Source organism: Mobula hypostoma, chromosome 8, assembly GCF_963921235.1.
Source record: "Mobula hypostoma chromosome 8, sMobHyp1.1, whole genome shotgun sequence".
Lineage (NCBI taxonomy): Eukaryota > Metazoa > Chordata > Chondrichthyes > Myliobatiformes > Myliobatidae > Mobula > Mobula hypostoma.
The window spans coordinates 84,769,171-84,795,174 of record NC_086104.1 but is presented as its reverse complement, the minus strand read 5'-3'; the positions used below and the strand labels follow the sequence as shown (position 1 = coordinate 84,795,174).

The following is a 26,004-nucleotide window of genomic DNA, read 5'->3' as shown; positions in this document are numbered from 1 at the left end:
TGCAGATTTCCTCGTGTAAAGATATTATTAGTTTTGTAGGGATTTTACAGTATAGAGTCATTACAGTTGTAATGTCCATCTCATTGACCTTTAAAAGGGAAAATTTGACAACAGATTAATTGAATAGCTTCTTCAACAAACCAGCAAATGCAGGCAGGGCTGAATGGTCTCCTTCTGTGTGATCATTCTATCATTCCCCAGGCTACAAGCTGATATTTTCCAGAGGACTGACATAGCTTAAATGTCAGGCGATCTGTGTTTTGACTGCCAAGGTTCAGAATGTGGTTGAGCTGAACATGTGTTAAATACTACTGAGTATCGGAGTGTTGGCAGCTGCTCTTGGCTGCATTTTCTGAATACCTACTAATGCAGCTAACTTTGCCAGCGATCCATAAACTAGGTGGTAACACCTGACCTGAAGAGTGCATGGTATTATAAACAACAGGAAGAGGTAGATGCTTAATTCCCCTCAGAGTCCACTTGCACATCAATAAGTAGCCGAACAGCTAATAAAAGAAAGCAAAACAACACACCCAAAATGCTGGAGGGACTCAATAGGCCAGGCAGCATCTATAGAAAAAAAAGAAAGCAAAGTTCAGATACAGGAAATATGACAAAAGTGCAGAAAAATAGTGGAAATACACAACAGGTCAGGTAGCATTTGTACAGAGAAAGTTAACATCTTCAGATGGATGACCTATTATCATAGCCATAACATGTAAAAAATAGTTGTAAAGGACAGTGTGAGCTTTGAAGGTGTGCAACTTTGATCACTTTGATATCAACCCTACATTTGAATGGCAGAGCATGAATGGGTTTCCTTAAACATTTATAGAGTTAATTGGGCCAATCAGCGATAACAAAAGAGGCGACCAATTTGATAACATCCTCTTTACGTGATTCAATAAGGTAAGAAAATTTTCTATAAATAGACGCTTATAGTTTTTAGTAATTGTCACACCTAAGTAGGTAAATTGGTTTCTTACAATTTTAAAAGGAAGGTTAGAATATTTTGCTATCAAATTATTCAAAGGGAAAAGTTCTCTTTTATGTAGGTTTAATTTATAACCTGAGAACTGTTAAAACAGGAGAGTAAGGAGCAGCAGATCATCAGTGTACAGCGAGACTTTGTGAATGGTGTCTCTCCTTAAAATACCAGTGATATCATTAGATTCTCGAAAGGCAATGGCTAAAGGTTCTAAGGCCAGGTCAAAAAGCAAAGGGCTCAACGGACAGCCTTGTCTAGTGCTATGTTGAAGCTTAAGTGGTTTGGAATTATGAGAATTAATGATAACCCTAGCGGAAGGAGCTAAATAAAGTAATTTAATCCATTGAATGAAAACGAGTCCAAAATTGAATTTTTCTAAAGTTTTAAATAAATAATTCCATTCAGCTCTGTTGAAAGCTTTCTCAGCATCTAGGGATACCACACATCCGATATCATGTTAGAAGGAGAATAAACAACATTTAATAACTGATGAATATTAAAGTGAGAATATCAATTTTTGATAAATCCAGTTTGGTTATCGGAAATGACAGATGGTAAAATATTTTCAATCCTATGGGCCAAAACTTTGGACAGGATCTTAGCATCAACATTAAGTAAAGAAATTGGTCTATAAGCAGAGCATTCAGTTGGATCCTTATTCTTTTTAAGGATAAGCAAAATGGAAGCCTCATAAAAAGATTGAGGGAGTCTGCTCGACTTGAATGAATCTGAAAAACTGAACATAAATGAAGTATAAGCAATGAGTTAAAGATCTTGTAAAACTCTCCAGAAAATCCATCTTGACCTGGAGCTTTCCTCAAATGCAATGAGTGCACTTAGGTGTAACAATTACTAAAAACTATAAGCGTCTATTAAAAGAAAATTTTCTTACCCTATTGAATCATGTAAAAAGGATCCTATCAAATTGGTCGTCTCGTTCATTATTGCTGATTGGCCGAATTAACTCTATTAAAATGAATATATTACCTAAATTTATATATCTTTTTCAGGCATTGCCTGTTTTTATTCCTAAATCTTTCTTTGATTCTCTTGACTCTATTATATCTTCGAAACACAGAAACATAGAAAATAGGTGCAGGAGTAGGCCATTCGGCCCTTCAAGTCTGCACCGCCATTCAGTACGATCATGGCTGATCATCCGACTCAGAACCCTGTACCTGCCTTCTCTCCATACCCCCTGATCCCTTTAGCCACAAGGGCCTTATCTAACTCCCTCTTAAATATAGCCAATGAACTGGCCTCAACTGTTTCCTGTGGCAGAGAATTCCACAGATTCACCACTCTCTGTGTGAAGAAGTTTTTCCTCATCTCGGTCCTAAAAGGCTTCCCCTTTATCCTCAAACTGTGACCCCTCGTTCTGGACTTCCCCAACATCGGGAACAATCTTCCTACATCTAGCCTGTCCAATCCCTTTAGAATTTTATACGTTTCAATAAGATCCCCCTCAATCTTCTAAATTCCAGCGAGTACAAGCCCAGTTCATCCAGTCTTTCTTCATATGAAAGACCTGCCATCCCAGGAATCAATCTGGTGAACCTTCTTTGTACTCCCTCTATGGCAAAGATGTCTTTCCTCAGATTAGGGGACCAAAACTGCACATAATACTCTAGGCGTGGTCTCACTAAGGCCTTGTACAACTGCAGTAGTACCTCCCTGCTCCTGTACTCGAATCCTCTTGCTGTGAATGCCAGCATACTATTCGCCTAAATATCTTCTTATATATGGAAGGATAAGCATTCTAGATTAAATAAAATTCATCTTCAGAAAGATAAAAAGAATGGAGGATTAGCCTTACCGAACTTTAGATTTTATTATTAGGCAGTTAATATAAGAGATCTTACATTTTGGTTATATTACATTAATCGTGAGGATTGCCTGATGTGGGTTTTTTTAGAAGCTAACTCTGTCAATAAATTTTCTATTATTTCTCTTCTTGGATCCTCACTTGCTTTGTCTCTGAGTAAGTTAACTGATAATCTGGTAGTTAAACATAGTATGAGAATTTGGATACAATTCCGAAAATACTTCGGCTTATTGCGATTTTCTCTTTCGAGTCCCATTTTTTCTAATTATTTTTTTAATCCCTCTATGATTGATGTAGCTTCTAAAGAATGGGATAGATTAGGAATTAAATGCTTTCAGGACATGTTTGTAGAAGGAAGTCTCTTTTTGTTTGAACAACTGTCAACTAAATATAATTTACCCAAAACTCCTTTTTTCGATACCTACAAATAAGAGATTTTTTACGGTCTCAAATAAGTACATTTCCTAAAAGTTCTGATAAGCATCTATTAGATGTAATTTTTAATTTGAAACCTTTTTATAATGGATCTATATCTAATATTTATGATATGCTGATGGGAATGAGAAGTTTTCCTTTAGATAAAATTAAAAATCTTTGGGAACAAGATTTACAGACTTCAATTTCTGAGGAAACTTGGAATCAAATTTTTACTTTGGTTAACACTTCATTGTTATGTGCCTGCTACTCTCTCCTACAATTTAAAGTGGACCATAGGGCCCATATGACCAAGGATAAGATGTCTCATTTTAATTTAGCTATATCTCTGTATTGTGATAAATGTAATAATGGAGAAGCTTCACTCATTCATATGTTTTGGACATGTCCGAGTCTTGGAAAATATTGGAAAGAAGTATTTCAAACTTTCTCAATACTTTTCAAAGTAAACTTTAAGCCTAATCTTTTGACCGCTTTATCTGGTATTGTTGGAGGAAAGGATATTATTTTGGAGCCATCTGACTTGTACATTTTGGCTTTTATTTCTCTTATGACCAGAAGGATGCTCTTGCTTAAATGGAAAGATGCGGCCCCTCCTGTTCACACTCAATGGTTACGTGATGTGATGTCATGTTTAAACTTAGAGAAGTTTCGATGCTCAATCTCTGAATTTAGCCAAGACTGTCAAACATTGTGGGGACCTTTCAAAACCTTTGATTTGCTGTTCAAGCACAGATGATGACTAATAATTTTTTTTCCTTTTTTTTCTTTACTAATCAGCTTTGGTCTTGGTAGTGGGTTAGATTTTTTTATATAATAAAATTACTATATTTCAATGTTACAAATTAATTAATCTGTATGAATATGGGTAAGGAGTCTCTATATGTGATTTAGTATAATGTATTGATATATATATTTTTCTTGTACTCTGTTCTTATATGTAAAATTAATAACAAAAATATTGGAAAAGAACATTTATTTATTATCATTTTAATTGCTGTTTATTAATTAATAAACCAATTTTAAATTTCAGGATTGCAGTCTTAAAAGTACAAGTTTCAACACAGAGATAGGCAGGAAGCTCAAAGACTAGTTTTTTTTAATATGTGCTTTCAGGTGAATTTGAACAGGGAAAAAAGCACCTTTATCTGTAGTATTGAGCAAAATGCTCTAAAGATCAAAAAGATTGTTGAAAAGGCAGATAATTGTCAGGTTACAAACTACTTAATCGTTAAGGATATTTGTTACACGTTTACATTTATTTTTAAAGATTGTTGTGTAAGGACGACGTGACGGGTTGATTTGATGGCTTCCTGGTGTGCTGCCTGAGATTTGGAGATCTCTGAAGCTGTTGTGTAATATTTACTATCGTTTCACCTTAGCTGAAATTGTACACTGATCTTGATGAAGATAAGCTCTATTCAGCTTTTCAATGATTCAATACTCATTGAATTGGTGGGCCCTCACTGATACACGCAGAGGACAGCCCAGGCATAGGGATGGACATGCCTGATGGACTTGTTTCTATTGGCTCCAGACAGAAAAAAACTTTCCTGTCACTCATCATGATTTCAGAATCCATGCTTTATTGCTTAAATGCTTAATAATGTACTCTAGGCTTGTGAAAAACCAGCACCAGTTGAAACTTGCCAAAAGGCCCTATAGGTAATTACTGGTGGAAGTCTTTCTTCCATTTTGGAAGACTGGAGCAAGCCATGGATCTTAGGTGTAACTTTTGAGCCTCAGTGGATGAGATGATGAGGAGACCGTCCACCTCTTACAGGGTTATAGGAAGCACTGCAGGTTCAGAGCAAAGCACTGCAGAGGAATGATACACTCAGCAACTGAGGCTATGACCGAGGGTGGAGAATATGGGTGCAGTATTGAAATTTCTTCACCTGGACTCAGACTGTTCCATGCAGTGCACATTCATCACCTGCCTTTCAAAATGTCTTAATCAATTATGATTTCTCCCCACTATGTCATGTTGTTTATCCGATTTTGGATTCCGTAACATCCATAGTTGAGTAGCAGTTAACTTAATGCTATTACAGTGCCAGCGACCTAGGTTCAATTCTACCACCTTTCGTAAGGAGTTTATATGTTCTCCCTGTGACCTCATGGGTTTCCTTCAGCTGTTCAGCTTTCCTCCCACATTCCAAAGGTGTACGGGTTAGGTTTAGTGAGTTGTAAGCATGTTACATTGGCACCGGAAGCACAGCAGCACTTGTGGGCTGTTCCCAGCACATCTCAGACTGCGCTGGTCATTTAAAAATAACAGCACGTTTCACTGTATGTTTTAATCTTTCGATGTACTGTACATGTGACAAATAAAGCTAATGACTTTATTTTTATCAAGTAGACATAGGTTTCACGAGAGGAGTAAGAGTTTTGAAGGGGACCCAAGGGGTTAGTATTTTACACAGAGAATGGTTGATATCTGGAACATCCTGCAAGAGGAGCTAGTGGAATCTGATCCGATTGCCACATTTAAGAGGCATTTAGGCAGACACCTTTAGGCACAGGCAAGGCATAGAAATAAATGGACTAAATAGGGTCAAATACTCAAAGTTCAAAGTAAATCTTATTATGAAAGTCCATATATATCACCATATATAATCCAGAAATTCATTTTCCTGCAGGCATACTCAATAAATCTATACAGTAATAACTGTAACAGAATCAATGAAAGACCATCCTACTGGGGCGTTCAACTAGAGTGCAGAAGACAACAAAGAGTGCAAATATAAAATGAAGAAATAATAATAATAAATAAATAAGCAATAAATGTCAAGAACATGAGATGATCAGTATAGGCAGGGAAAAAGTTGGCCAAAGAACCTATTTCTGTGCCTTGGCTCTGTGAATCTGTGGTGAAACATGCATGCAGCAATTAAGTATACTGTAGGTATAAAATAGCATATTTATGCAAATTGATATACTTTCTGAGCCTTGTAATATAACATTACCTAACTATAGGTAATTTATAGTCCCACTATAGCCTCTCAGCATTATAACTTCTTCAGGACTTGTATCCACAACTTGTTGGTTTCATACACTTGCAGTTTTTTTCTATTGTGGTGGGCACATCAAAGTAAGTTGCGAGAGAATTGTGCGCATACTTTCATTTTTTTACAGGAGGCCATGGTGCATCCATAGGCTGTTGAAGGTCAGAGCTCAGCTCAGCAATCAGTTGACAGAGGGCTGGCCTGTACCGATGCAGAAGCCTGCAGCAGAGCAAGGGAAAAGGGTAGAGTGGGTGCCTGTTGCTGACTGGGTGCCAACTGAGAATGGCCGAGAGGTTCACAGGGATTTCCGTACTGTCCATTGGTGACATTTATCAGGAGCGCTGTGTACGCAGGGCCGTTAGGATTATTAAGGATCCCACCCATCCATCCAACATCCTCTTTGACTTTCTATCGTCAGTCAGGAGACTCCGATGCATAAAGACAATAACGGTCAGGATGGGAAACAACTTCTTCACTCAGGCTGCTGTGCTCCCTGCCACATTGAATTTGAAGTGTTTTGGATAGTTTGAGCTGTACCCTACAATATTTAATTTATGCACTTTATATTGTTTCTCTACACATAATTCACCTGCAGCATTAATTCTTACTTTCCTAAGTTATTGTGTCTTATGTGTGCTATTGTGCTTTATACCCTGGTCCAGAGAAACATTGCATCATTTGACGGTATACATGTATATAGTTAAATGACAATAAACCTGACTTGACTTGTATGTGGATTCTGCTCCAAATGGACTTTAACTGACCAGTAGTAAGAGGCATGCACAATGAAATACTTGTGTTCTTGGCAGAGCTTCCTAACAGTTTGTGCAAACTATCAAACTGCAAATGCAAGTGCTCTTACAACCACACAGACAGCTTTGTGTGGAGCTGCTGATAGTATGATGTAGGACTTCTGGTCTTCTTAGAGAGTAGACAATTTTTTTGCAGGCTGATAAGTTTGAAATGAATGCTTGCAGTCCCAAAATAAGGGGGTGGGGGTAGGGGTGGAGACACTTTAGCACTGAAATAAGAAGAAATGTTTTCATTTAGAAGGTGGTGAATCTTTGGAATTTCAGGCTCACTTATTGACTGCATGTAGAACTGAGGTAGATGGCAGCGGAGTTCTGAGAAACCACATAGCCTACTCATGCTCCTACTTTACATATCCTTGTGTTTTTAAAGCTGTGTGGAAGATGGCACAGAGGGTATATGCAAGGATATGGGTAAAAATATATCACATCTCAATGTGGGGAAAAATATTTTGGTTTGATATTGTTTGCTCTATTTATCATTTATGATCAAGCAGACAGTGAGAAGGTCAGTAACTGTAAATGTAAGACGGGAACCATCTGGGAATGAATGACACTCTTCGCTTTACTTATATTCATAAACAGAGTGTGGTTCTTACTGGCAGATTAGTCTGGAATTGCCCTTCTAAGTGTGAAGTTCCGGTATACTGTCCATGTGTCAATGGAAAAGCACTGATTATGAATCAGGATGGTGACCTCCTTGGAGATAACTTTCCCATGCGATTGTCACCCTTTTCTAGGCAGTGGCAGTAGTGGATTTAGCTGCTAGTGTCAACCTTTGGTGAATTTCAGCAGTGTACCTTGTAGGTGGTACTCACTGCCGTCACAGAACATCAGTGGTGTAGGGAGTAAATGTTTAGGTTGGCAGATGTCAAACTAGCCAAGTTGGCTGCTTTACCTTGGATAATGCTGAGGTTTTTGAGTACAGAAGCCAGACTCCTGCAGGCAAGTGGAGAATATTCTCATATTCTAACTTGCAGGGGATGGATATTGGAAACTTTGGAAGGTCAGTACTTAAGTTCCTTGTCACAGAATAATCAATCTGTTCCTTTACTTATAATATTTATTTGCTGGTACAGTTAAGTTTCTGACCAGTAATGACTTAACCTTGTCCTGGATGTTGATGTTGGGAAGTCAATGATAATGATACCACTTAATGTGGAAGATAGGTGATTAAATTTTGGAGAAAATCATTGCTTGGCATGTTTGTACTTTTTTTCTGAATGCAGGCAGAAGTACTGTTTCATTATCTGAGCATCAAAGAGTCATCTCAGGTTCATCAAAGGAATCATAAGGTAATGAGTCTCTTCTTCTGCCTGGGGCTGAGGAGGAGATTGGGCAATGGTCCAGGAACGAGGGCAAAGATAGTGCTGAAGGGATTTCAGAGGGGGCAGGGAGACATCATGGAATGACTGAGCAGATGGAGTCCCAGGAAGAAATGCACAGAGAGATGAGGGGGAGATGATCAATAGGTGAAGTTCGTCAGAAGAATGGTGGAGGTGCAGAGAGATTTGTGGAGAAATGGAGGACATATGAAGGGCAGTAAAAGAAGGTGGAGTCCAATTGTTGGAGCTGATCAGATAATTTAGTAACAGCATAGGTTACAAAACAAGAATGAGGAAAGATGAGTCATCCTGCTACAGTCTTTGCTGCCAGACTCCCTGGCAGTGAGACAATATGCTTGAAAACCCTTCACTCAATCCTTAACCCTTTGGGAAGACCTGCTCCTGTAGTTAAAGTCCATGCATATTTGTTGTGAAAAGAATCACAAAGTGACAACACTACTGTGTTATTTGCTTGAAGGCCAACATAGAAACTCCTGAATTGGCTTTGCACATATTGAGTTGCTAATTACATTTATTAATTATACTTTAGATATATTTCTATTGAAGGCACTGCTGGAGACATTTCAGTATTTCACCTATTTTTATTCATTTTAGGAGCTGATGAATCCAATCCAGATCTTGAAAATATAAATTAAAAAAATGTTCATACATCCTGTTTATCTCTAATAACTTTGAGACCTCTGACTCAAGTGCATTCTTTAGGAGATGCAGTGAGATTTCTTCTATCACTACAGTGCTGTTAGCCTCACTGTCATATAGACAACAAATTCTGGGCAATTGACCTGTTCAAAAATACATTTTCAGCAATAGGATGTGAATGTTCAGAGTCTATCACACTTTCTAAAGAGCAAAGCGAACAGCAGAGTTGATATGATTTTCTGAGAACGTGGCTGAGTGTGTATAGAGTAGCCAAACAATAAATGGTAGCCTCATTGGTGATATAAATTTTGAGTAACCCAGTGCTAATCTTGCAGAAGATAATGATACATTCTTCTTTGTTAGTTGATGATACCAAAACCCTTATAAAAAGAGGGAAAATTTGTCACCATTGCTACAGTATAGTATGCTTTATTTAGAGTGTAACAGTATTTGCAGGTTTATACTATGCAGAAGGTAATTAAAATAGTTTGCTTTGGTATTGAACAGTGGTTTTGAAAATACACCCAGCTCCAGTTGTTACCGGTGCACCTCCTGATACTATGATTTTCTGGTTACCATTTTCCTCATTGGCTACTGATTCAAGCCCAGAGAAGGTCATTGAGAACTGGTAGATTTCTACTCTCTTACCCATTTGACCATCTTAATGCTTTAGCTGCAGCATTGGGAATATATTTTCACTCATTAGCTGTCCATAAAATTATTTCAATGGAAATTAAACATTCATATGGTGGGTGACCATCTCGCAACTTTAGTTTGAGCTTTTGTTGTAAGATGAGGATCCTTCTTGGGTTTAATGGTTCATTTGCAGGATATATCACAGGAAGGAAGATTTGCATTTAGTTAACACATTTCATTATCCACAGCTGTCCCAAAGGGCTTTAAAGATAATTACTTAAATTTCAGCTGTGCTGCCTTTATAATGTAAGAATATCAGGTCTCAATGAATTATCTTTGGGTGATTCTCCTGTTCCTTTCATAGGGGTATGGAGGCCAATAGTAACATTCTTACTGTCACTCCAATTGAAAAGTTAACAGTGCAGAAGAGGCAATGAATTTGGAACCTCAAGCAACACACACAAAAGATGCCGGTGAATGCAGCAGGCCAGGCAGCATCTATAGGAAGAGGTACAGTCGACGTTTCGGACTGAGACCCTTCATCAGGATCCTTCCTATAGTTGCTGCCTGGCCTGCTGCGTTCACCAGCATTTTTTGTATGTGTTGCTGGAATTTCCAGCATCTGCAGATTTTCTCGTTTTGCAAATTTGGAACCTACTTGATTTTATGATTCAGACATACCAATCACTAAATATTGCCACACTGAGTCAAAGGGTGTTTTCTCTTTTTAAAACCCAAATATTCTCATTGAGATATCTTACCAATCATACACCATTGTTGTATATTCACTCTGATTGCTATCAGTGATTGTCATGTAGTTGTCCAAAACAATTTTTTTGTTTTGGTGCTGTATTTATCCAAAACAAAATCAAAACTACAAAAGGAATTTTTAAAACTCACTTTGCCAACTCTTAGCTCATAGCATACACTACTAATTTTACAAGCTGTGCACACGGTAGGGATTTTTTTGTGCAATGTTCTGCAGTTACCGTTTATACAGAGTTTAAACTACTCCACGGTGACCAGTTACTATGCTAAATGGTCTCAGTGAAGAATGTGAATGATAGCTTGCAAAATGTCTAATAGCTTTCATTCATCCATCTACAGCGAGCAACGCTGAAGTAACTTGATATATAACAAATATCACACTTTGAATAGACGCAGTCCATTATTGATGAAGCTTCCCTGCCACTGACAGCAATGCAGCATTAAAGGATTCTTAAATAAACACAACAGAAAGAAGTGCTGTATGCCACAATGTCTAGGTGTGTTCAGTGTTCATGTTCCTCTCTCTGCACAACTTTTTTTCTATTTAACTAACAAAGGGAAGGGGGTGGAAGGACAATGTGCATGAAATTAAATGTTCACAGTTATGTTTTGTTTTAATCTCTTGGTTTTTAAATGAAAAATGGATCTTTTCACTAAAGAGTGCTGGGTTACATTATTATTTAATTCAAAATAAAAAGCTATGCCTGCTCTATTTATTCATATGGCCTAATTTATCATACCCAAGCACTGCACTCTTGGACCATTTACAGCCACAGCGGTTGTGCCTATGACTAACAATGACATAATCAGGTCTTAAATTGTCGATGATGTCCTGCATTTGGTTTCCTTGTTTGAATGTGCACAGCACATATTCCTAACAGTGACAGTCTCAGTGTATTTGCTTGCTCAGTGATTTCAACAGCTCACAGATACAGTATATCTTACTCTCATTAATACAGCGGTGCCTTTGATTAAACTCAGTTTGCAGACAATGTCAGAAAGGTCATTTTAATGCTTCTTAAAATGTCCAATTAACTGGCAACATAACAAATGCCAGTGGAACAATTGGGAGCAATTCTGCTTACAAGAAAAACATCCTTTTGTAATTCTTAAATACATATTTCATAGACTTCATGGGTTTCAAGGTCAAAATTGCAGACCCAGGTTAAAAAAAAAATCAAGAGGAAGTATGACAAGAAGCACAGAGATTTATTTTAGACTAGCACAGAACTGCGGTGAAAATTTAAGGGCAAATGAGTTAAGTCAGAATCCTATTTACAAGGCTTGATGTGAACTTGCTTGTTGCAGAATGTAAGTGGTTGAATTATGCAGAAATAAATATCACAACGAAATGGCAGCTTAATGAAATTTAAACTGTAATGACCTTTAACTTAAAAAGAAAGGATCTGCAGCAATAATCATGGGGTGGACAAGGCTCGGGGAAGGAGAGAAAACACTCTTTGCCTTTGACCTGTGATAGGGATCAATTGGCACAATATGAAAAGCTTAAGACAGTTTCACATTAGAGGCGGTCTAGAGTACTGGCACTGCTATTACTACATTCTTCAAAAGGGGTCCTTTTGGTGCTTATAAGTATTATTTAAGAATTCTTTGTTCTCTTTCCAAGCTCCATTTTCTTTCCACACTCCTGTATTTTCTGTGTCTCCTCTCATTTAGTGCTCCTTTCACCCATTGTCCTATTGATTTCACTCTGGATCTCCTCTGTCAACTGCCCGCAGCCACCACACTTTACTGCAGAGCGCATTTTTCTTCTCTTTACCTGCAGTTTTGGAGTGTTGCACGGTTTGAGTGTGCAGCCAGCTTTGATCACCCTTCTGCATACATTATTATGTACATTGCTAAAGCAATTGTTCAAAACTTAAGACTTGTAAGCTTGTTTGCCATGATATTAGGATAATAATGTTCAAGGTCGGAACCCCTATTCACCTAGAGATCAGATGAGTATATTGTATTTAAACCATTTCTCAGCACCGATGATCTGGTTAGCCAGTCTCTCGTTTGGTGGAGACACAAGAAACTGCAGATGCTGGAATCAGGAGTAATACCCAAGATGCTGGAGGAACTCAATAAGTCAGGCTGCATTTATTTAGGAAGATGTACAGTTGACATTTCCAGTCAAGGCCATTCATTCATCAAATGTCAATTTTCCTCCTGATCTTCTGACTTTCCTCCAGTGCTTTGAGTATTGCTCCAATTTAATACTGAGTGGATGAGCCTACTGAGGATTCAAAATGTATTCCAGTGGAGCTGTGCCCTGTGTTTTCCATTCTTCCATTTCTGGTGGTTGGCATTTCTGGGTGGATTTTCAGAGCTGCTGCTTTCATCAAAAGTCATCAAAGGAAACAGAACAGAAACAGGTCTGTCAGCAAACCACGTCCGTGCTGACCATCACACCTGAACTTGTCCCAGTTACTCACATTGGATGCATAGCCTTCTGTATCAATACAATGCAAGTGCTTGTCTTCATGCATCTAAACTGTTGTGCGAATATCTTCCTCCATCATATTCCTCAGGCAATGCAATCCAGATTCCAACCACTCTTTTTCTGAAAACATTCTCCCTTAGGTCCCCTCTATATCATCTTCCTCTCACCTTATACCTATGTTCTCTTGTTTCAAACACCTCAACAAGCAAAAAAAAAGATTATTATCTATCTCCTTATAACTCTGCACACCTCTATCAGATCATCCCTCAGCCTTCGCCTCTCCAGCAGAAACAACCTATCCAGTTTTTCCTTATAACTGAAATGCTTCAATCCAGGCAACATCCTAATGACCTTCCTCTACATCTCTGATGGTTGGGATTGTTGAGTGGATCTTCTATACAACTTGTTTCATTTAGATTGTATACAGAAGGAAGCTCCAAGATAGCTTCTGGATGATACAACTTCAAAAAGACCTCACCGACATTTAAATCCCATTTGGGATTCATTAAGGGTGTTGAATATTCCAGTAATCAATCCAAGAAGGGATCAATTACTCTCAGCACTGACATCAATCCCTTGCACATCTTGTCTGATCCCTAAAAGAATGGAGAAATTACTTACCACGATTATAATACATCTTTCTGAAGTTATTCGTCCAGTCTTTAAGCAGGGTTTTAACATTTGTAGTGTAAATGAACTCGGAGATAAAATCGAAGATGCTGGTGATTTGAACTTACTGCAAGAACAGAAAGAGGTGGAAACAATCAGCAGGACAGGCAGTATCTGTGGAATTGGAAACAGATGATATTGTAGGTCCAGAATCCTTCATCAGAAGGGACAAAGATCTGTGGCCTGAAATGTTAACTCTGTTTCTATCTCCACAAATGCTGTTTGAACTATTGAGTATTTGCAGTATTTTATTGTGTAACTTTTCAAAATTTCTTGAGGCTGGACATTATTTGGTGGAACATCATTGCTATTATACTGTATACCCTTCCATTTGGATAACAGATCTATTGGGATTGCATAGTTTTAGATCCGGTTTATGTTACTGAAATGTACTGATTACTTGCTCTGTCATTTTGTTTCCTCTAGCAGAGTCGTCCTACAGGAACTTTGCAGCTAGAAAGGCAACCATGTCTGAAGCTGAAGAGACTTGAAACACCAGCATGCCAAATATTTAATCTGCCAGCTTTTTCAACAGTCCTGTCCAGTTCAAAAGCAGCCAATCATGAAATTAATCAAGACAATCAAGGGGAAAACAGCTCTACTTGTTTTCAAACCTTTCAAGTGTGCTGTATTGTGTCAGATGTTTTGCTTTGTATCAGCTTCTTAGGAAGCCTTTACTTGAAAGCTGTAGTCACGTTTGGAGTTAAGTTTGCTTCAGTGTGTAAAATTTTTGTGCTGGCAATGTTCTTAGTGCAATGATTATGTTTTAAACATTTTTAACCACATTTTACTGGAAACCATGAGAGTGCACCTCGGTGTGGGCCTTCTGAAAGCTCTAGAAGTGAACATATAGTTGATTGCTCAGCATCTAAGTCCTTGTGAGAATGCTTAAAATCCAGCTTTATTTCTCAGATGTACATCGAAACATCCAGTAAAGTGCGTCATTTGTGCTCGTGACCAACACAATCTGAGAATGTGCTGAATGCATCCAGCAATGTCACCATGTTTCTGGCACCAACATAGCATGTCCACAACTTATTAAGTCTAATCTGAAAGTCTTTGGAATTTGGGAGGAAATAGGAGCACCTGAAGGAAACCCATGCGGTCACAGGGAGAACGAAGTCCTTACAGACATCAGCAGGATTTGAACCCGTGTCACTGGTGCTGTAAAGCGTAACACTAACCACTATGCTACTGTGCTGCTCACTTCCTCTTTAGCTTGTTACCTATATCTAAAAAAGCCAATCTTCTTCTACTGCTGGAGGCCAATGATAGGAAAAGGGTTACTATGCAGCCTCAGATTCAATATTATATTACAATAGTGAACTCCTGTTCATGGAGCATCAAAGGCTGCCCGGGGATCATAAGATTAACTGTGCCAAAAGGTAAATAAAACATTGACCAAGGTCCCCATCAATTGTTGCTCTTCTTTCATTGTCTCTGATCTGTGAAGGCCACTGTTTTGATATGGTTTAACTGGGTATGGTTGGCATGTTTCTATCCAAATCAGCATCAGGTTTAATTTCACTGGCACATGTCATAAAATTTGTTGTTTTGCAGCAGCAGTGCGTTGCAATACACAATAATGAAATAAAGACGATAACTTACAATAAGAAATATATATAATAAAAGAAAATTAAATTAAGTAAGTAGTGCAAAAAAGAGGAGAAAATACTGAGGTAGTGTTCATGGGTTCATTGTCCATCCAGAAATTTAATGGCTGAGGGGAAGAAGCTGTTCCTGCTGAACGTGTGTCTTCAGGCTCCCGGGTGATGTGGATTCTTAATGATGGATGACGCTTTTTTTGAGCTATTGCCTTTTGAGGGTGTCTTAGGTGCTTTTGAACATGTCCTAGATACTAGGGAGGCTAGTTCTCATGATGAAGCTGGCTGAGTTTGCAACTTTCTGCAGCTTTTTTTGACTCTCTGCAGTGGTCCTTCGATACCAGACGGTGATACAACCAGCTAGAATGCCCTCCATGGTATATCAGTGGCAAGTTGTGAGTATCTTCGGTGACATAGCAATTCTTGAGAAACTCCTAATGAAGTATAGCCGCTGTCATGCTTTCTTTGTGATCTCATCAATAACTTGGGCTCAGGAATTTAAATTACTCACCCTTTCCACTTCTAATTCCTCGATGTGGTGGGATCACTTCCCTTCTTGAAGTTCAAAAACAATTTTTTGGTCTTACTGACACTGAGTACAAGTCGTTGCTGTGACATCACTTAACCAGCTAATCTGTCTCACTCCTGCATGACTCCACATCACCCTCTGAAATTCTGCCAAACAATAGTTGTGTCTTTGGCAAATTTATAGATTGAGTTTGAGCTGTGCCTAGCTACAATGGATATTAATAGTTACGATGCAATTTTCATGACTATCCAATAGTTTTATAGTAAACTACTATTGTTACAGACTGCTTTGATCTGAACTAAAATATTTAATGGCACAGGTTGATTTTTTTTCAGAAATCATGGTAAGGTTATATTACTGGATCCACAGCCCAGATTTCCAGATACAAATTGGATAACTCAACAATTTTGCTGCCTTGACATCAGTGAAATTAATTTCAGAAGCAGAGTGTAACATGTTGACACAACTATCTAGATTGTGTTGTGCTGTCAATTAATGTTAAATTTGCAAAGATTTATTAAACTGTTGAATGCAGGAATGGACCTTACGTAGCAAGCTGTTGTAGGTTCAGGTAAAATGCAGCAGATGGTGTAAACATGTTTACTGATTTTCTTCTCTTCTGCTTAGGCTATCCCTAAGGATTGCTGTTGACTCACTCTTTATGTGGCTGGCTCTTTACTCTGAATTTCCAGCACCTGCAGAGTCTTTTTTGTTTATCTCTGCAACTCGTATTCTCAGTGTTATTTAGTTTTTATTCACACAGTTTGTCTTCTTAAGCACTTTGGTTGTCTGTCTATCTTTGTTTATGTATAGAATTTCATAAATTCTGTAGTATTTCTTTATTTCTCTGTAAATGCCTGCACCCAGGACATGCTCTCTTCTTGCTGCTGCCATCAGGATGAAGGTATAGGAGCCTCAGGACTAACAGCACCAGGTTCAGGAACAATTACTCCCCCCCACCGCCCCCAAACCATCAGGCTCTTGAACCAAAGGGGGTAGCTTCACTCAACTTCACTTGCCCTATCATTGAAAAGTTCCCACAGCCTAGGAATTCACTTTCAAGCCCTCTTTATCTCATGTTCTTGATATTAATTGCTTATTTTTAAATTATTATTATTATATCTTCCTATTTGTTGTATTTTGCACAGTAGTTGAACACCCAAGTTGATGCAGTCTTTCATTGATTCTGTTATGGTCATTATTCTATGGATTTATTGAGTATCCCTGAAAGAAAGTGAGCCTCAGGGTTGTATTTGGTGACATAGATGTACTTTGATAACAAATTTACTTTGAACTTTGAAATGCACACACTTGAGGAAGAAGGTGTCAAATTAGGTGTGCAGTTCAATTTCATGTTTATTGTCATGGAGATACATACGCAGGGTATAAATGATATGAAAATTAGCTTTTTACGCTGCAGCACAGTACGATGCAAACATGACAAATATAAATTAGCATAAAATTTAATGAATATATATTTTATATAATTTACATAACAAAATACACATAATGACATCAGTGCAAATTGAGGGAGAGAATAAAGAAATATAGTCTGAGGTAATGTTAGAGTTTCACAGGTTGGATCAAGAACCTGATGGCAACAGAGAAGTAGCTGCTGTAACCTCCTGCCTGCTGGCAGCAACAAGAAGGTGGCCGGGATGGATGGAATCTTTAATGATGGACGTTGCCTTTCTCTGTCATTGCCTCTTGTCAGTGGCCCTTGATGGTGGGGAGAACTGTAGCGGTGATGGAACTGGTTGATTTCACCACCACTTGTGCTCCTTCCATGCTTACAAAAGACCTATATACATTCCTGCTGCACAGCTTTTTAATAGATCTCACTTGTAAACATCTCTTCTCCATTATTGAGCATTCTGGTCCAGACTCTCCCAGGAGTAAGTGGGGATGATGCATTTCGTAACAGAGTCATACAACACAGAAACAAGTGCTTTGGCCCATGGAGTTATGCTGACCATCAAGTACTTCTTTATTACATTAATCTAATTTTACTCTTCCCATTATGCTCATCTTAGATTCTACTACTTACTGGGAGAAATTTACAGTAGCCAGTTGACTTACCAAAAGGCAAACTTTTCGGACATGGGATGAAACCAATGCACCCAGAGAAAACATGGTCACAGGGAGAATGTGCAAACACAGGTAGCTAGCACTGTGATACTCCTCTACAAGGAGGCTTTGAGCACATTGGGAGCAGTTCAAATTGAATTAAAATGTATGTTTATCAGGAAGGATGGGAAAAATCATTAATGATAAAATTACAAAAGATAATGATAAAATTACACTGGTATGTGAACATAACATTCTGGTAACTACTCCCAATAAAGACACCACAGATCAATCTGAGTTTTGCAGTTATCATTTTCCTTACAAAGCTAAGTCTTTCTGCTAAACTTTTCTTTGAAACTGATAATATTTATAATCTCCCAGTCCTGATGAAAGATCTTAGCCTGAAACGTTAACTGCTTCTTTCCCTCCATGGATGCTGCCTGATCTGCTGAGTTCCTTCAGCTTATTGTGTGTGTTGCTCCAAATTTTCAGCACCCTTCTTTGTTTCCCCCGTCACCTTTTGTTTTCCCTTTGTGTGTTGGCCCTCTCATCCCTTCTTTTCTTCTACACAACCCTCATGACCTGCCCATCACTTCCCTCTGGAATCTCACTTCCTTCTCTTTATTCCATCATCTCCTGTCCTCTCCTATCTTCTTCAGCCCTTTACCACTTTCACCTATAACACCCCAAGCTTCTCACATCATTCCCTTTCACCTCCCCCTCCCCCATCCACCCACCTTCCCCCTTATCTGGACTCACCAATCATCTGCCAGCTTGAACTCCTCCCCACCATCATTTTATTCTGGCTTCTGCCATTTTATTTTTTTTCCAATCCTGAATAAGGGCCTCAGGCCAAAATTCTGTTATAACTTAAAGGAAGGTTAATCTATTATTAAGATTTATTTGTCACATGTACACTGAAACATACAGTGTCAACAACCAACACACTCAGAGGATTGTGCTGGAAGCAGCCCATAGGTGTTGCCATGCTTCCAGTGTTAATATAGAATGCAGCGAATTTTTCTCTAACCTTAACCCGTACATCCTTATAATGTGGGAGGAACCTGGAGCTCCAAGGAAACCAGTGCGGTCATGGGAGAGAGAACGTGAAGACTCCTTGCACTTTGCAGCAGGAATTGAACCTGTCGCGATTGCTGACACTAACGTGCTACGCTAACCGCTATGCTACTGTGCCAATAGCACGAGGGAAAACAAAAGGTGAGGTGGTAAAACCCCTCTGAACTGGAGTTGACAACCGGTACACATCTGTAGGTAAGCATTTGTAGGCCAAGTTTAAGGTTCCTTTCAAGTAAAGTCACCCTTTGCCGTGTACATCCATCAGGACTCCACCACTCACCTCCATCACCCTCTTTAAACCTAACCATTTCCACCCAGTTGTCAAGTGATAGTTTCACAATGGTCGAGCATGACTCTTTCCCATGTCAAAAGCCAGCTCTAAAGATTTCTCCCTTGGAGTGACAAGATGGCCCACTCCCCCGCGAAACTGAAACTTTCTCCACTGGGGGACCTGTAAAATGTGACCTGAAACATTCACTCACAATCTGCCTGTTTTCCTTTGCTCATAGTGCATTGGTGTGGTGCGTGGCCAAGTGGTTAAGGCTTTCGTCTAGTGATCTGAAGGTCGCTAGTTCGAGCCTCAGCTGAGGCAGCGTGTTGTGTCCTTGAGCAAGGCACTTAGCCACATATTGCTCTGCGACAACACTGGTGCCAAGCTGTATCGGCCCTAGTGCCCTTCCCTTGGACAACACCGGTGGCGTGGAGAGGGGAGACTTGCAGCATGGGCAACTGCCAGTTTTCGATACAACCTTGCCCAGGCCTCAGTCAACATCGAAAATTGATGGACAGTCGAAGAAGAGAAGAAGATTGGTGATGAGAGCAGAGGAAAAGTTTTTTAAATGTGCAAGCCCGTCCTTTTGCATGTGATGCCTTGGGCTTGATAGGCAATAGAAATTTACTGTGGCTTGTCCTCACACTGCATGATTAATGTTGCTTCCTGGTGTGGAAGGATTTCCTGGCTAATGGTTTTTATTTGTGGTACAGTACTGTCAATATATAATCTTTCTTACTGATAGCAAACAGTAAAGCCGGTTTAAATCAATCATTATCAGGAACATAAACACAAGAGATTCTGCAGATGCTGTAAATCCAGAGCAATACACAAAAATTGCTGGAACTTGGCAGGTAAGGCAGAGTTTATGGATGAGAATAAGCAGTTGACGTTCTTTGCTGAGACAGAACTGGAAAAGAAGGGGAAAGAAGCCAGAATAAGAGGTAGTGAAGGAGTCCACTCTCCTCTCCTCTCCATTCTTTCTTCTTCAGCTCTTTACTTTATCCACCTATCATCTCCTGGCTTCTCGTTTCATCCCCCACTCTCTTTCCCCCTCACCTGGTCTCACCTATCACCTGCCAGCATGTACTCCATCCCCTCCCACCACCTTCTTATTCTGGATTCTCCCCCTTCTATTCCAGAACTAATGAAAGGTCTTGGTCTGAAACGCTGACTGTTTATTTCACTCCATGGACGCCTGGCATTATCAGGAACAGTTTACCACTTATACTTAACATCGATCTGTCCACTGTTTCAACACTGTGCACCAGCACATTTAATTTTGTAGTAGATGGTTGATTTAAGTCCTTGCAAAATCTTTTACCGAGATATTTGAAATGTCTGTTATTCTTCAGGGAGAAACTATTTTTGGCTTAGACTAGTCTTGAAAATACTGAGTAACGTAGCAAGAATCGCATTTGCTATGGTAGTGTGCATGATACAGTCCTCTTGGAAAAATAAAATAAAGGCCAATTAAATTCATAAATAGAGATAATAGAACAAAGGTAGAAGACTAGAGAAAATGCCAATGATAGAAGAAAAATTCCCATGAAAAAGGAGAAAGTAACTTAATGCAATTTCTATTCATGAAGGAAAATACACTCGGCAACTTTTGGGACTGTAATAACCTTAGGACTTGAAGGCCTGGATCCTAGTGTCTTAAAAATAGAACTGCAGACGCAGTGGGCACAGTGGTTTTGAATTTTAATAAGAATCTAGACTTTTGCAGATTTGGGAGACTGCCAATGTAACACCCTGACTCATGAAAGGAAGGAGCGAGGAAGCAGAAAACTTAGGTCAGTTAGCATGAAGCAGTGTCAGAGAGAGATACAGCTTGGAAACAGGTGCTTTGTCCAATCGATTTCCTATCAGCCACCAGACACCCACTTTTATGTTAATCACATTCCCATCCTATTCTCCTCACTTTCACATCAATTCCCCTTAAAATATGCAAATTCCAGTGGCCAAATAGCCTATCACGTTTGAGATTTAGGAGGGAACCTTTGCAATTGCAGGAAAAGTGTGCAAACTCCACATAGACGGTACTGAAAGGCAGAATTGAACCTGGGTCACTGGAGCTGTGAAAGAGCTTCTCTGCAAGCCACATGCTGCCCACTGAAGTCTGTTATTAGGAAAATTCTGAAACCAAATATTAAGGAAATAGAACATTAGAGCACAGTACAAGTCCTTCATCCCATGATGCAGTGCCAACTGTTTAATCTACTCTAAGATCAATCTAACCTTTCTGTCCTGGAGGGCTATGTATTTTTGTATCATCCACATGTCTATCTAAGAATTTCTTAAATGCCCCTAATGTATCTGGCAGGGGCTTTCACCCACCCACCACTCTCTGTGTAAAGAACTTAGCTCCAATATCCCTCTTTACTTACCTCCAATCACCTTAAATTTATGTCCCCTTGTTTTGACCTGGTTAAAATACATATATTTCTGGCTATCCACTCTACCTTTGCTTCTTATTATCTTGCACCCCCCCCCCCCCGTTGGAATGTAATCTGGAGTTAGGGTATACAGCAAATATTTACTTCACAAGCACCCAATCTTCAGACAGAGACGTGAACAGTAGATTGAATTTAAAATGCAACCCTGAACACTAATTTTCCTGTATCTGAGCACTGGAGTTGATTGCAAACCAGACAATGCTGATTAATGTTCATTTTGGCTGTCTGGAGTGTGGGTGCGAAGAAAGAAGTGTATGTAATTCAAAGGAAGCGCTGTAGATAGAGTGTAACTATAGACTTGTCCTGCTGTTACTTTTGATCTTTAGCATATAAAAATGTCATGTAATATTGGATTGGGAGGCCTCTTTCTTCAAGAGTGTCTCATTTCTTGAATAAAACACTTCTGTATCCACTAGCTTCAATGTCTCTATGGTGACGTTGTTCACATTACAACATCCTCTTTCAAGTCACCAGTCTTCTGTCTTTGGTCTAAACAGAAAAGCCCCAGCTTGCTCTATGTATCTTCATAAGGCATGCCTTCTAATCCAAGCAGCATCCTGGTAAATCTCCTCTGCACCCTCTCTAAAGCTTCCAGATTGTTCTCAGGCGGCAGATTTCCAAATAGTAGCTAGAGGTTTGGGAACTTATAATCAAGCGTAGACAATGTGGTTCTATGAAAGGGATATCTTGATTGGCAAATTTGTTGGAGTGTTTTTTTTGAGGATGTCGTTAATACAGCAAATAAAATAGAATCCAGTTGATGTGGTGCATTTGGATGTCTGGAAAACATTCAATAATATCCCATCACAAAAGTCAGTAATGAAAGTAAAAGCTTGTTGCATTGGGAGTAATATATTGGCATGCTAGAGGGTTGGCAACCAACAGAAAATAGAGAATTGATTAGTTCAAGTTTATTGTCATTCAAATGTACACATGTACACCACCAAATGTAACAATGTTTTTCCGGATCCAGGTGCACAACACAGTGCATATAATTCACACACATAACACATAAAGTATTATTTCCACTAGTAAATTCACAAATAATAAAGTGCGTTTGCAACACAGCTAAAATGCTAAAACTTAACTTTTCCAGTTTGTTTTGAATATGTGGGGTGTCACAGGGATCAAAGCAAGGGCTTTCAGAGCTTCCAATATACAATAATAAATAAGTATATCAAGCATAATGCAGGTGAATTTGACTTTGATACCAAGATAGGTGAAAGTAAGAGAGATGTGGATAGGATCAGCAATAGGCAAATATTTATCAGATGGTCTGAGAATATAGAGAAGTTTCACTTTGAATGAAAACCAGAAGGCCTGAATATAGGTGTAGAATGTTAACAACTTTAAATTCCTTGGTGTTATCCTTTCAGAGGATCTTTCCTGGGCCTAGAACCTTGAGAAAGCATGGCAGCACTTCTTCTTCCTTAGAAATTCGCAAATATTTGGCATGACATTTAATACTTTGTCAAACTTCTATAGATGTATGGTGGAGAGTATATTGACTGGTTACGTTACAGCTTGGTATGGAAACACTGATGCCCTTGAATGGAAAATCCTACAAAAAGTAGTGGAATCTGTCCAGTCCATGACAGATAAAGCCCTCCCCACCCCACCATTGTGCACATCTACATGGAGCATTATCACAGGAAAGCAGAACTGATCTTCAGTCACCTCCCCCACCCCCTGCCCCAACGACACCTATGTCATGCTCTCTTCTCACTGCTGCCATCAGGAAGAAGGTACAAGAGCTTCAGGCCCCAGACCACCAGGCTCAGGAACAATTATTACCCCTCAACCATCAGGGTCTCGAACGAGTGGGGATAAATTCCCTCAACTTCAGTTGCCCCATCAGTGAACTGTTCCCACAACCAATGGTCTCTCTTTCAAGGACTCTTCATCTCATGTTCTTGCTGTCTTGCTATTTATTGCTTATTTATTTATTACTATTATTTTCTCTTTTGTATTTTCACTGTTTGTTGCCTTTTGCAGGTTTGTTGTTTGTCAGTCCTGTAGGGTGCGGTCTTTCATTGATTTTATTATGGTTCTTGGATTTACTGAGTATGTCCACAACAAAACAAATCTCTGGGTTGTTTATGGTGACATATATGTTCTTTGATAATGAATTTACTTTGAACATTGAAATGGAGAGAGACTGTAGAATGCCTCTGCATTGGAGGATTTGTTTGATCTTATATATGAAACATAAAAAGTTAGTATATATTACGACAAGTAGGTAAGCCAAAGCAATGTTGGGACCTTTGTTGTGTGTGGAATATAAGAAGAGTAATGATTTTTGCAGCATTGTTGAGACCACACCTGGAATACTAGAAACAGGGTTAGTCTTCTTACTTAGAGGGATCTTGTATTGGTGGCAGCTCAGTGAAGGTTTATCAGGCTGATTCCCCTAATGAAGGGGTTGTGGGGTTGTCTTATGAGAAACTTGAGCTCTAACTCACTTGTGTTTGAAAAAAAAAGTGAACTTGTTAAACACACAAGATTCGGAAGTGACTTGACAAGATAACTGGGATGATTCTGTTCATTGGAGAATCCAGAACTGAGAGTCCATTCAGAGTAGGTTGTTGCCTATTTAAGATGCAGTGAGCAGAAATTACTTATTCAGAGTATGTTTCCTCTTGCGGGAGAATCTACAACTAAAAGTTATTACTGAAGCGTGAGGACCAGCTATTTAACAATGAAATGAAGAAAAGTTTTTTCTCTTGAATAGAGTACTTTGGAACTCTCTTTCTCAAGGGCAGTGGAAGCAAACCCATTTTTAAAACTGATGTAGAGAAATCTTCTGATCAGCAGGGAGTTGCAAGGTCATCACGGGTAGATGGGAATGTGAAGTTGAGAATAATCACATCATCCATGATGGCAGAGAGGAGCTGAGGGGGAGAATGGCCTAATTCTACGTCTAGTTCATGCTCTCTTTCAACTAAAATGTACTACCTCGGGTCTATGTGTTGAAATTCATTTGCCAATTATTTGCTCATTCTGCTAGTATATCAGTGCCCTCCAGTAATTTGCTGCAGTCCTCCTCAGTATCGATGATCTCTTCCATTCATCCACCATGCCCAAATCTGGTATCATCCAAAGTCTCTAGAAATTGTGTTTTCTATCTCATTGTCCAAAATGGTAATGTATGTTGTGAGTAGCAGTGTCACTGCACTGGTCTCCATAGAATATGATTACTCACTTTCTTCCCTTTAACCTAACTCTGTTTTCTGTATTCAAACTAGCTAATGCTCTGTTCTGCTACCTATTCCCTGAAGTTAATTACTTGACTATTGTGGAGAATGCTATTGAAGGCCTTCTGAAATTCTGGAATTACCACATCTAATGAATTTTCACTGTCTCCTCTCTCAGTTACCTCATCAGAAATACTCAGCCTTAGTCAAGCAAGATTTCCCCTTTTGAAATCTATGCTGATTATTTTCTATTACATTTTCCAGCTTTTGATTTTCTTTCATTTTCTCCTTTACATTAATTGCACTACTTTTCCTACCACATAGGTTAAACCAACTGATCTATAGTCCTAGATTTGCTCTATCCATTTCTGTAATGCAGAGTCAAGCAGTTATACAGCACAGAAACATGTTCTTCTCAACTAGTCTATGCTGACCAAGGTGCTTGCTGAATTAGTCCCAAATCCCTCCAAGTCTTTCCAGACCATGATCTTATAATTATCTTTAAAATATTACAACTGTATTTGTCTTTACCACATCTTCTGGCTGCTTGTTCTATATATTCACCACCCTCAATGTGAAACCGTGGCTCTTAGATTTGCTTTAAATCTTTCCACTCTCATCTTAAACCTATACCCTCTAAGTTTTAGATTCTCCAACCCAGGAAAGAGACTGAGGAGTGTGTTAACTATCTCACAGTCCTCTAGAATACAGCTCTTATAAATACATGTTTTTTACTCCTTCTTGCTTGGATTTTCTTTAAATGCATGGATGCAATCCATCCAAACCACAGAGTTTATCATCCAAGTTGAATTAATTTATCTAAAACATGTTCTTTTCTATTTTCAATATATTTTCTTCATTTCACAAGCCAATATCATATCCAACTGTCCCCATCTTCTATAGTAAATACCAGAATGAAATGATTTTATATTTTTGGCATCTCCCTCTCATACATCGAGTATTGTCCTGTGTATCCTTAATTATCTATTTCCCTGCCAACCATTTTTTATTAATTTTTTTTTGCAAATTACTTTGCTCCCTTTTAGATGTTCCTTAATAATTTAATCTCAAGTTTCCTCTTTGCCTTCCCAGTTGTATTTTTGGCTTCTCTCTGAAAATTTTCTCTCTTGTTGAGAACTCGTTCACAATGTATTTAATGTAGGCTTCTTTCCTTCTCCTCGATTGTTCCCTTATGCTTTTATTCATCCATGAAGATCCCTGTGTTGAGTTCTGT

General features: G+C 38.8%; 1 protein-coding gene across 1 annotated transcript in view; it reads left to right on the top strand.

Annotated features, from left to right (window-relative positions):
• LOC134350153 (paired box protein Pax-1-like) overlaps positions 1-16,688 on the top strand; it is a 130,002-nt gene extending 113,314 nt beyond the window's left edge. Inside the window, exon 5 of the mRNA XM_063055104.1 lies at positions 13,996-16,688. Within this exon, the coding sequence (XP_062911174.1) occupies positions 13,996-14,060 (65 nt within the window). The 3' untranslated portion in view covers positions 14,061-16,688. The remainder of the gene's footprint in view (positions 1-13,995) is intronic.
• The last annotated feature ends 9,316 nt before the right edge of the window (positions 16,689-26,004 follow it).